The sequence below is a fragment of the Carcharodon carcharias genome, chromosome 8, assembly GCF_017639515.1.
Source record: "Carcharodon carcharias isolate sCarCar2 chromosome 8, sCarCar2.pri, whole genome shotgun sequence".
Lineage (NCBI taxonomy): Eukaryota > Metazoa > Chordata > Chondrichthyes > Lamniformes > Lamnidae > Carcharodon > Carcharodon carcharias.
In genome coordinates this window covers 154,825,141-154,838,090 of record NC_054474.1, presented here as the reverse complement: position 1 = coordinate 154,838,090, position 12,950 = coordinate 154,825,141, and the positions used below count along the sequence as shown (strand labels likewise).

The following is a 12,950-nucleotide window of genomic DNA, read 5'->3' as shown; positions in this document are numbered from 1 at the left end:
CAATTTGAAAGCCCATATATTGCTATAGATGATACTTTTCACTAAACAATCACTTGGTGAGAGGGGAAGAGTGACATTGCAAAGTTCAAACTGCTTAATTTATTTCAACATGCCAGGCTGTTTCCCAGTTGAATAAACAGAAGATGTCATATTATCCAACTCTACATACTCACGGAATAGGTCACGCAAGATGGGACAAGTGGTTTCCAAGTCCTTACACAATGACTTTAGTAGTAACATGCACACAACAGGAATTTATCATTTAGCCCTGCCAAGAGGCAGATTACAATAGACTGTGTTGTAGAAGGGACGGTTTTTCCAACTTGTACATGACTAAAAGATGCCAGATTACCCAAACCCAAGCGGACACAACTGTGGAACATGTGATTCTCAATTAGAGACCGAATTTCAAATACTCATACACACACCTCTGCCAGAATGAAGTTTGCTATTTATAACTCACCTGTTGAATGCAGATGACAGGAAAGGGAATAAGAAAAATAAAATCATCTGACAATCTATTCCAAACACCACTAATGGATATTACTTGTGGAATCGTGAAAGGACTGCAGTATTTTTCCTGAGTATTCAAAAGATTAACTTTGGAGTGGAGACACAGCAGATTACCATAACCATGCAGACACTGTGGAGTGGTAGAACAAAAATTTGATTTCCCATGATCAACCGACTGCAAGGAGCCAGGCAGCTCCTGTCAGGGGAAAAAAAAACTGAGCATAAATCGTGGATTGCACCATGCTCCTGCTTGACCTGTATGGCTCAGCCTACTTAAAGAAAATGTGCACGTATACAAAAACACTCAAACAAACAGTTTAAGGTGAACTCCTGCAATGGTTCAGGAGGTTGATCAAGTGAGAAACGAGTGACGTCTGAAGGCATGGCTGTGAAACCCCTCTCCACCACCAACGCAGCACCCAAACTGCCTGCTGACACCCCTTGTTTGGGCTCATACATGAAGGATTGTCAATTTGGTGAGGTACACAAGGGAACCAGGCACCCTTGGTGAATGCCCCAAGCAAAGAATCGACATCTCCTCGAGGGAAGGAGAAGGAAATTTGAAATCTGGGGCATAACTAGAATTAAGTTGATAACAATGGAATGCAGAAAATAATTTCAATTTGTGACATCAAGAAGCAGTTCAGCAAACAATGATATTTCAGTTCCTGAGATCACACCAGCAATTTTTTTTCCACATTGCACAACTCTAGTTAATAATTCTATGCATCATTTTAAAACTGCACTTCAGGCAATGATAGTCATCTCCTGGGTAATCAAACCTAGTTGGAACCAATTTGGAAGCAGGCTAGCTGGTTTGTTCAGAACAGACAGTGAGGATAATGATCCTTTCAAAAGAAACAAAGAGTCAGAAATTAAAAGCAAGTCAACCAAATTTCAAAAAGCAGCCAGCTAGTCTCAAGCCTGGCATCTCTCAGTTTAATGCAAAACTTTTGACAATTCTTTTAGCTAAAATAAATACTCAAAAAAACCTTCACACCGCTTGGCCTTGTCTTTTAAAGCATTGCTAGTCTCACACGCTAGTACAAACCCACGAAAGTCTTTCACCAGATGCTTCGATTACAGTGAAGTAGGCAGCAGCCTTTAAAATAGTCAGCCCCTGATGGTTTCAGTACAATTCTTTTAAGAAAGGAGAACACTTATAAAACACATGCCAGCACCATAGGGGAAGAATTGCTTTCGTCTCCACATGTAGCGGCATCGTCAACTCTTGCAAGAACGACGAGCTTACGATTCCGCTGTACAAAGGCCAAAGCACTTCTTCCTCCGGGTTTCTTTATTTTGACAGAGTCTCAATTACATTTATTAAAATGTTGCTGCTTTTAGATACTCTGTCACTGAAAGACAAATCTCAACAACCAAATCACTTCCTTTTAATACACGGAGCACTCCACCAGTATTCAAACCTGTGAGGCCAATTTCAGTATCTCACCCATTGCAGTAAAGTAAAACTTCTTAATTTGCTAAGGGCAATGATCGATTCCGGTGGAAGTGGACAAATTCTTCATCCCACAATGTCTCTGGGTTTTCATTTTCCCCTCATTTCGCAGAGTACAGGCTGGTACATAGAACATCTGGGTTGTCACAAGTAAAAATTTATCTATACAAGATCTGCAAATAGACCATTCTATAAAATCAACATTTATGGATTCTTTATACACAGTGGTAATGAGCACCAAGATATTATAGTGAGAAAAGTGGCTTCACTCCAAAACTGCAAAAGAAACATTGCTTTTCAATACTGTGAGAAAGCTTTTTTTAATAAAAGCAATCAACAGGAGCATTCTGCATATTAAACAGACCCATTTGGCACCAAGTCTTTTACACTGATGTTGTAGGGTGCAGCAAACAGAACCCAAACTTGCGTAGTGACGTGAAAAGGTAGCCTTATTTACCTAAAGTATTATCATTTATTTGCAATCACTGCTCCATTGCAGAACTGCCTTTTTCACAACATAGCTGCTAATTTTAAGGCTTTTATAGGAGGACAACTAACTTGATAACCAAGAGTGTTACTGTTCCTCATATTAAAAGTTCTTGCAAGTTTGTTGGTGCATATGAAGGAACAGCACAGTTCACTTGTCTACCAAAATGTCATTGTCTCCTTTTTTTGAAAAGAAGTACAGGGTTCCAAAATTGAGACACAGTCAAATAATAGTAAACAGTTAATTAGTGGGCGCCACATCTTTTACCCTTTATTCTTTGGCTGTTCTCAAAACAAAAGCCCAAATGCCATAAGACACAATTGCTGTCTTTCCCTCCCAGCAAAGCGGGATTCCTTTTTTCTTTTTATAAGTGTTCTCTTTTGTGTGTCAAACTGTGCAATTTACTAACAGCATTTACTTTAAATTAAAAACCTTAAATCAAGGCTGGTTAAGCACTAGATCCAAAGGCAACAGTAGTTAAGTGGATGTAGTTGCAAGCTACCCATAATCGAGTACAAACAGGGTCCACTAGTGAATAATCCACAAACGCTCTTCTCAGGAAATGGCACCCTGTTCTGCAGATGAGCAGCCGGAAGCACCTCTGTCAGAGCGAAGCAGTTGCCCTACGTGCGATTAAGAGTCTGGAAGATTCTAGAAATCTGCAACATCACAGGGCCCGTCTCAGGATCGTTCATCCACTGAGTGCTGTTCAAGGGGTTTTCCAGCATATCTTCAAATGCTGCAAGAGGGGAACACATTTGGTGGGAGTGGTGGGGAGTGATCAGAGAAAAGTGAATTGCAGAGCAGCACAATAACAACAGAAGTGACATTCTACAGCAGACAATTGCATAGAAGAAAACCTTTCCTTAAAAAAAGAAATTTTGATTGAAAACCATGACCTACGTTCGAACCACCAAATGAATTTTTACACTTTTTAAAAAATGAATTCTTGTGTGATCAGGTATTTTGCAATTCACAACCAAATTAATACTGTACAATCTACATAATTTACTAAAATACAGCAAATTTAAGATTCATAAAGACGTATATTCTTTTTGCATTACTCAGCTCTAAACAGGTGAATGTAATTTTGAAATAACTTCTGCTGAGAAGAAACTAAATGATATGCTGTCCCTGGAAATGGTCGCTGCTTCATTAGAATTATGCTGCTGGAAGACAATCAGACTTCCTCAGAAACTCGAGATGCAAAAATGTGAGCGAAGCTCATTCACCAGAATCACATTCGGATTGGTGGGTGAAGGGCAGAAACTATTCACAGAACAAATCAAATACCACGAGAAACAGAACCGGTGACATGTAGAGCAAAAATAAACTCACTCCAACAAAATAGAAGCCTTTGATTGTAGTATAAACAAGATTAGAGTTTTGCATGAATGATAGTGCTAAAGGAAAGAGAATGGCTGAGATCATTCTCCTACCTATTCTGGAGATAGAGGGACTTTTAGGCATTGCACTTCTGCTCAGAAGACCAGACTCAGAAGACACATTGTTGGTTGTCAACCTCTGCCAGCTTTCAAGATACACAGTATCTTGGATGGGGAGGGTTGAGGAGAAGGGAAAAGGAAGGGAGATCAAAGCTTTCTTGAGACATATTTTGAGGGAGTGTTTATGGAGTATCACTGTCAACAACACTATGGAAGTCCACAGGCCTGACTCTCCCACTGTCCAGATTGAAAGGCAAAAGCAGCAATAGATTTTTACATTTTTTTTTTAAAAATACATCTCAAAAATTATGTTCCTGTATGCTTGGTGTGTTTTTCTCATCTATTAAATATGGCAAAAACAAGGTGGACTTTTCCAAAGGTCGGTCAGTCAGTCAACAACAGCTTATATAGAGAATCAGCAGGTCCAATGCAGCCATTGTTTTACTGTACACAAGTAGATGTCCACAGGGAAAGTTATTTTTGGACCCACCTAAGGCAGTTTTCTGCACTGAGGTTTTTAATCGCTCAAAAGTATCAGTACTCTGCCAGCTCAATGAATTAAGCAGTGTTACAATAGCACAGGCATCCATTGCCACAGACTGTCCTAACATCCATGGTTAGCAGCAGTGATAATATATTAAGTGTAACATGAGAATGCGACCTTTGAGGGATATTTAAAGTGCACATTGAACATCTGAGCTCAGACGAGAATCTTATGCTTCAATACACAGCAAGACACCCATGCTTTTGCAATAAACACAAGGCTCCACTCAGTAAACAACTGATGAATCCCTGAAAGAAAGCTGGAAATAGTCAGAAGGTCTGGCAGCATCTGTGAAGAAAACTGCCGAAAGGTCACTGACCTGAAACATTAACTCTGCTTCTCTCTCTCCAAGATAGCACAGGTATGCTAATAATGTCCTAGGTAACTGAGTGGAAAATCAGGCAAGGTTCTGCTGCTGACTTTTACTCAGCATCCTGTGTGCATCAGTAGGACAGGATCAGCAGTTATTATATCTTCTACATGTGAAGATTGTGCACTTAGGAGAACTGGAGAGCAGAAGCAGCTTTGAAAACAATCTCAGGAAGAAGCTAATGACTTCAAGAGAAGAGGCCTGAAGAGAGAAGTTACAAAAAGCAATATAAAAAAAAAGTGTGACTCTTAGCCTCACTTGATAGATCAAAGCATTAAGAAAACTTACCAAGCAGTGTTTTAGGGTTAATCAGTCCCAGCTGTACAACAGGGTTGTCCAGAATGGCCTGAAATAATGGACTTTCAGTGTCGATGCCCTTATCTAACTCTTCAGGGGAGGGCTTTCGATCACCCAGCAGCCATTCACACTGAAAAATAAAAATTGCTCATGACTGTTCAGCAATTTGCTAGATCAAACTGGTTTTCCAAAGATCAGTGTTACAACGCAATGAGGTTGAGAATATGGTTACAGCCACATTGTTGTTTCAGGGGTTGTTTTGTTTACAGCATCAATAAAACAATCTCAGCACGCTAGCGAGAGCAATCCTCTTCAAATTCTTTGTCCCAGCAACCCTTTTTGTGGCTGTTCAATCACAAATAACTGGGAGGCTCGGAGTGGAAGTAAAAGTATTATTCTGGCACAGTAATGCTGTGTGACAGGGAGATTTAGGTGACATATCCAAATAATTTCACAGTTCAGCTAACCATTTCTTAATTAGGGCTCTTTAAAGACTGGTGATAATCACATCAAAACATTATAACCACTTTGGCTTTGTGGGGTGGGGAGGAGAAATATCACAGCATCCTAATTTAAATCTTAGAGGCAAAGGAAGTTTTTACTCTGTGTAAACACTGCTCTCAGCAGCAGTACAAGGGTTGAAACGCCACAAGAAAGTAATTCATTTTTAATGGACCACCTATACTTTCACCAATCCTTGCCAACTCAATTTCCTCCTCTGAGGCTATCAACACTTGCTGGGATGGAGTTCCTTTTGGCCTGCATGGCTTTATCACATGGACCAGTGCCCACTAAACCACTAAGGAAGCCACATGGGGTTTTTCAAACGCAATGTGCTTTGACAATGTGCATCAACCAGCACTTGTTACCCTTATTATTTTTATTCTACATTTATCTTCTATTTTAGTAAAAGTACTGAGAATTTCAAAAGGGAACATCCAGAAATAACACTTGTTACAGGAGGTCAGGATAGACGAGAGTAGAACAAGGCCAAGGGCAAATGAGTGTATTCCTTAGAGAAGGTGACAATACAATTTCCCATGCTGACTCATTCCCCCCTCGTAATTTCAATCACCAGTGCCTTATATTTTGCACAAAAATCCTACCTTCCCCTCCCACATATACAAACTATATACCTCTGTGCATGGTCCAGATAAACTCAGTGAAGCAGATTATGAATCCAGTAACTAAATCAAGAATATTGAACTTCAGCACAACATATACAGATCTGGTTTAAATAGCTTTCGTTTTCTCCAAAGTGTACTTACAGCAGCATCTTGTTGGTTATTGTTGACTCTCAAAGCGTCTATTACTTCCTTTTCATCGAATCCCATTTCCATCAGAGCAATCATAGCCTATAATAAAAACCAATCGGCAACAATTCAACTATCGCAGATCACTTGTCTTGGCACTACTATACAATTAAACTAATGACTTTTGGAAATTCCATGTTACTTACAAAAGCACATACAGTCTGTCTGGAATCAGCTTAGTTTGCATTCAGTGCCCCTTAACATAGAAGGCCGATCTTAGGAACAAAATACTCTGCTTACTACATGTAGCAAAATCATGAACAGGTTCTTTTTGAATATACAATGTCACAACACACAGTAACCAGAGCAATTCAGCCCTGACCCACTGCTGCTTGTTAACAAGATTCAGCATCATCTGTTAACCTTCCCTCAGCCCTCCCCATGCATAAGATATGCTTAGAGACCAGTGCACGTAACATTCATACTACAGCAGGCTGAGGAAAGGTCCGTAGGGTTATTTAGAGCAGCAGTTCCTGTGTAGCGATAACATCCGTAGACTTGTATCTCACACCTTCGGCCTACCACAAAGCAGCCAGCATGCGTGTGGCAGACAACTCGGGCTTCCTAATTTTGCCAGCAAAATTACAGCAAAGTGTTGGAATGCCAGAACCTTCGATTTCAAGTTCTTCATCAACTATGCTACTGTCACTTTTGTTGCATCTTACTCCCTGCCACTTCACCCCATTCTCTAAAACAGAGAAGTCTAGTAAGGTTAGGGAAAAGTGCCCTTTAATACTGTTTTGACTTGCTCTCATTGGCATTTTTGGCCATTGCTTGCACAACACCTCTGCATTATAACAGGTACAATGGCTTACACAGGCATGTGCACGTTGACTGAAGTCAGGATGACAAACCATCAACTGGTTGGTTTGATCACACAGTACTGGTGTAATAACAGGTTTCTCACACTAAGGGTGTAATCAATAGGGGGGAAAATGGGAGATTTTGAAGTGAAAAACAGCAGTTCTCAGTGCCATGCTTTTCATAACTTAGTAATAATTTATTGCTTTTCTGGGAAAGTACTACACAACAACTTTCAATTATGAATAAATATGGTACTGTGCCAAGCATCAGAAAGCATCTCAAATTACATGAAAGGCCCAATTCAGGTATCAGGAAAATTTTATTCATGCCCCATGCATTGAAGTAAATCCATTCTGCTCACTCTGGGTTCTGGTCTGAATTCCCGTTTCCGCCTAATTTTCTTAAAGATGTCAGTCAACTCGTCCTGTTTGGCAATTTCATTGACAGCTTCTGGCTTTGCGTCCCTTGCAGCTGCTCCCGACCCCCCAGCTGTCCCATCCCCAGGTAGTGGAGCGTCAATTGTAGGGTCCTCCGCGTGTTCAATCAGCCACTCCATGGCCTGGGTCACAGACATACTGTAGGTAGAAGAGGAAAATCAGCAAATTGGAACCTGACAACAAATATTGGTACAGCTGTATAGGTTAGCACTGCGCTCTGTAGTTCATTTCCACCACAGCATTGCAATTGGTAACAGTCCTGCACTGACCAGAACCTAAATAAAATTTAAAGATTTAGAAGGGAGTTGAGTCTGGAAATACAACCAAGTTTCTACACTCTCATACATACATTCAAATAGCATTGCTTTAAGTACCATAAGGTACATTCACCTTTTAGATGCAGTAATTAATCTTTAGCCACTTGAATATTTGCCTTTATTCCAGTCTCAAGATAGTGACCAATCTCACTTTGACTTAGAATCAAGTTCACCAAGCAGGGAGGTCTACTGTCACCATACTGGGATAAATTTGACATGTTTTTTTTAAATAAAAGATTTGCAACCAGGCTATTTTTTTCCTTAGTGGATGGGATGGTATAGAGGGGAACATCCTTTAAATAAATAGTCCACCTAGACCTTTCTTCTCTTTTAAGTGCCTTATGACAGTGTAAATAAAATATAGGAGCTTCCCTACTTAACTCAATCACAATCCCTTCCTCACTTCCAATTGAAAGATCCTAGCTTGTCAACCCCCCCCATACTTGGTGCTACCAAAAAGGGGCAGAATTGTGCAATCCAAATTATTGTAAGGTGTGTGGCACAAACTCCCAAAAAGGCAAACACTCTATATAACCGTAAATATCCAACATGGAAATCTCCACCTAAATATATCAGTTTACAAAAAGATTCCCAAGACAGACTCACTGATTCAGCCGTAGTGCTTTCACTGCTCGACTCTCGGGGAAGCCCATCTCAGTCAGCTGGCGTAGTGCTGCCTCATCTACTCGGTCCTCCTCATCCTCATCCAACATTGCTAGCAAAGGGGAAAAAATCCATTAGCAATGCTTGCATCTAAATATTTATTCTGAAACAATTGTGAAACGATAGATGCATTCTCAGTCAGGTGTTAAAAAAATTCATCAATAGTCTCAATGCAAGGAAGACACAGACATGCCAAGCCTGTTGAAAACGGAACCCTTTATTTGAATAAACATCTTATCTGCAATTATTCCACTGGGTATCAGCAATTTCAGCTCCAAAAATTATTTTGGAAATTACCTGGAAACTCAGCAGGTCTGGCAGCATCTGTGAAGAGAAGAGCAGAGTTAATGGACCTGAACTTCCTCGGAGTGGCAATCAAGGTTGGATTGCCACTCCGTGCCCAATTACTTACCTCAATCTTTTTTTGATGCTATCTTGCCCGACCTTCTGACTCGGGCTGAGCGAGATTCAGGCAGTGCAGTGCATCCCCGGGGCCCCGCGTCAAAGTCAAGCAGAGTCTAAGTGAAGGAGGCCACACCCCCTTTCTTACGGCACTAGCTGTTGTAAACCATGTAAGTTGAAAAGCCAATTGAAATTCAAAGGTCCTTGACAGGCCAGGGAGAAGGTAAGTTTCTAAGGGAAATGGATAGGATTTGGGGGTGGGGAAGGGGTGGAAAAAAAATTCAGAGGTCAGGTACGGCAGGCGGGGGACGGGGAGACAGAAAATTGGAGCTCAGGCTGAGGGGGAAATCGGGGGTTAGGAGGCCGGGCCTTGGATTGGATTAAGCCTGGGGTGGGGGTGAGAGTTGGGCCCGCCAAGGGAGTGTGGGGGTGGGGAAGGGGAGTCACCTGGGGGAATGAAAAAAATAAGGGCCCTATGGGGCGTGGGGGGTGGCCTGTACAATAGTTACCCAGAAGTTAGAAATTGTTTTAATCCTTCTAACCTTTTCTGGGTAACTATTGGTGTAACCCAGTCAGAACCATCCATAGTTTGCAATTTAAAATCGCATTTTCAGATGGTTCCCAGTGAAAGGCAACTGCCCAAGGGAAGTGTTGTATTTCTGGGCAATTGCCGTGCAAACCTGATCTGCGAAATTCCGAAGCGGATTTCCCGGTGCATCTTTGGGGTACTCTTCCCCCCCATCATATGACGCTGGGGAGCTCGGAAGTTATAGCCCAACGTTGAGTCCAAGATGACTCTCCTTCAAGAAGTCATATTGGACTCAAAATGTTAACTCTGTTTCTCTCTCCACTGATGCTACCAGACCTGCTGAGTTTTCCAGCACTTTCTGTTTTTATTTCAGAACTCCAGCATCCATGGTATTTTGCTTTACTCCAAAAATTATTACTTTTTCATCAACAGATGAGTCAGGAAAGTCTAACTTTCTGTCTGGAAGAATGGACAGGCTATTCGTTTTCATAGATTTACCCATCCTACCACAGTGACAAATCAAGAACAATTTCTGTCAATTTCAATGGCATTCCCCAAGTACGAGTTGATAAAAATACACGTACTCCTATATTTAAAGCAGCCATTACTCAGTTAAACCATCTCTTCCTGTCAATTGACCCATTACACTCTGGCCTAGCTTAGATTTAAGTGGAACAATTCAGTGGCAATATTGATGGTAGTGGAAATTATGAGCTCTCCAAATTGGCTCAGTTTACATTTCTCTATTTTAAAACCCATTTTGCCTTCTCACACCCTTGGTAAAGCACTTTCCGACATTTTCCATCTTAAAGGCATTACATAAATGTAAACCATAAATACACTCCACTTGACAGCTTAAAATCTGTTAAAATACTGAAATCTGTTAAAACAGGTTAGTGCATCAATAATTGCAATACTGCATAGTTCTACAGTACAAGCACTCAAATAATCAGCACAAATGATAATCAGGATAAATATTTTGTAAAAAACGTAAAGAACTTTCTACACATTCTTAAACAGCTGTGATTGCTTTTGCTACATCAATAAAGGTTAAAAAGGGAGAGGATCAATCAGAACTGCTCAGAGTTGTATTTCATAAAGGCTGACACCTCTACAGTTCCTGGGTCAACCTTCTCTCATTTGTTTTGAGTGCATCTATTACACAGACAGCCTGGGAACAGACATTTTGTGTTACATTCCCATTGTACTAACATGACTGGGGGACACAGTGCTTTGGGCAACACTTTCAGTTCATAAGGCAACTCTCCAGCAATGGTTTTCAAACTTTTAGTTGTGGGCGAGAACTGTAAACACTGACACTATCCAAGAGCCCTGCAAAAATTCACATTCACAAAGACCCCCGTGGCTATAGGTTCTAAAAGACAGTACCAGACAGCTGGAAGCAAACCACGCTATTATTACAGTAAATATTTTTAGTCAGTTTATAACAACATCGATAGCAAGCCAGCATACACAAATACGTACACAAATCCTACGATCTCAGGGACCCTCAAAGCCCCACAAAATCAACCTAGAGTCTGATGACCCTATTTTCCATGGTCCCTTTAATTGTATATTCTAAGAAATTCTCTGTTCTATGTAACGTGCTGTCACTCATCAACATTTTTAAAGGGGCAAGAATGGAGGGTAACAAATGCCAGAAGAGCACAAATATCTCTCCTTACAAGTTACTTAATTCTGTCACAATTCGGATGACTATGCTTACCCTTTGGAATAATTTTTCACCTTTAATCTTACATCAGATTCAGCTTTTGTCTCCAGTTTGCATCTCATTCTTTCTCCCAAGCTTAGTGACTCCTCCTTCCAGCAGCTGTTGCTGGTCAATATTCTCGCTCCAGGCCCTAAGGATCTGAGGCTGATTGCATTGTTCCGCCACGACCCTACTCAAACTGGCTAACTAAACACAAACCATGGCCCTTCCCAATCTGCACTTAATCAGAGGCAACAAGGGTGCATATAAACAATTTAAAATATAGTTCTAATCTCTCTCTCTCTGAACTTACTGCACTCCATTCTCTCAGGTCCAACCCTGACATTGTCATCAAACCCACTGACAAGGGTGGTGCTGTTGTTGTCTGGTGCACTGACCTCTACCTCGCGGAGGCTGAGCGTCAACTCGCAGACACTTCCTCCTATCTCTCCCTGGACCATGACCCCACCACTGAACATCAAGCCATTGTTTCCAGGACTGTCACTGACCTCATCTCTTCTGGGGATCTTCCTCCCACAGCTTCCAACCTGATAGTCGCCCAACCTCGGACGGCCCGCTTCTATCTCCTACCCAAAATCCACAAACAGAACTGCCCCGGTAGACCGATCATCTCAGCTTGCTCCTGCCCCACAGAACTCATTTCTCGTTATCTTGACTCCCTTCTCTCTCCCCTTGGCCAGTCCCTTCCCACCTACATCCGTGATTCCTCTGACACCTTACGTCACATCAACAATTTCCAGTTCCCTGGCCCCAACCGCTTCCTCTTCACCATGGACGTCCAATCCCTCTACACCTCCATCCCCCACCAGGATGGTCTGAGGGCCCTTAGCTTCTTCCTCAGAGGCCTGAACAATCCCCATCCACCACTACTCTCCTCCGTCTGGCTGAACTTGTTCTCACACTGAACAATTTCTCCTTCAACTCCTCTCACTTCCTCCAAATTAAAGGTGTGGCTATGGGTACCCGCATGGGCCCCAGCTATGCCTGTCTCTTTATGGGGTATGTGGAACATTCCTTGTTCCAGTCCTACTCCGGCCCCCTTCCACAACTCTTTCTCGGGTATATCGATGATTACTTCGGTGCTGCTTCATGCTCTCGTCGGGACTTGGAAAAATTTATTAATTTTGCTTCCAATCTCCACCCTTCCATCATTTTCACGTGGTCCATCTCTGACACTTCCCTTCTCTTCCTTGACCTCTCTGTCTCAATCTCTGGTGATAGACTGTCCACCATCATCCATTACAAACCCACCGAGTCCCACAGCTACCTCGACTACAGCTCCTCACACCCCGCTTCCTTTAAGGACTCCATCCCATTCTCTCAGTTCCTTCACCTCCGTCGCATCTGTTCCAATAATGCTACCTTCAAAAACAGTTCCTCTGACATGTCCTCCTTCTTTCTTAACCAAGGTTTTCCACCCACGGTCGTTGACAGGGCCCTCAACCGTGTCCGGCCCATCTCCCGCGCATCTGCCCTCACGCCTTCTCCTCCCTCCCAGAAACATGATAGGGTCCCCCTTGTCCTCACTTATCATCCCACCAGCCTCCGCATTCAAAGGATCATCCTCCGCCATTTCCGCCAACTCCAGCATGATGCCACCACCAAACACATCTTCCCTTCACCCCCCCTATCGGCATT

The 12,950-nt window shown here is 42.0% G+C and overlaps 1 protein-coding gene across 2 annotated transcripts in view; it reads right to left on the bottom strand.

Annotated features, from left to right (window-relative positions):
• Positions 1–1,408: 1,408 nt before the first annotated feature.
• ubac1 (UBA domain containing 1) overlaps positions 1,409–12,950 on the bottom strand; it is a 29,442-nt gene continuing 17,900 nt past the window's right edge. For both annotated transcript variants that reach the window (XM_041194259.1, XM_041194260.1), the window contains exons 6-10: positions 8,593–8,701; positions 7,594–7,807; positions 6,384–6,470; positions 5,107–5,245; positions 1,409–3,198 (exon numbers count right to left, since the gene is read on the bottom strand). In XM_041194259.1, the coding sequence (XP_041050193.1) occupies positions 3,083–3,198; positions 5,107–5,245; positions 6,384–6,470; positions 7,594–7,807; positions 8,593–8,701 (665 nt within the window). In that variant the 3' untranslated portion in view covers positions 1,409–3,082. The remainder of the gene's footprint in view (positions 3,199–5,106; positions 5,246–6,383; positions 6,471–7,593; positions 7,808–8,592; positions 8,702–12,950) is intronic.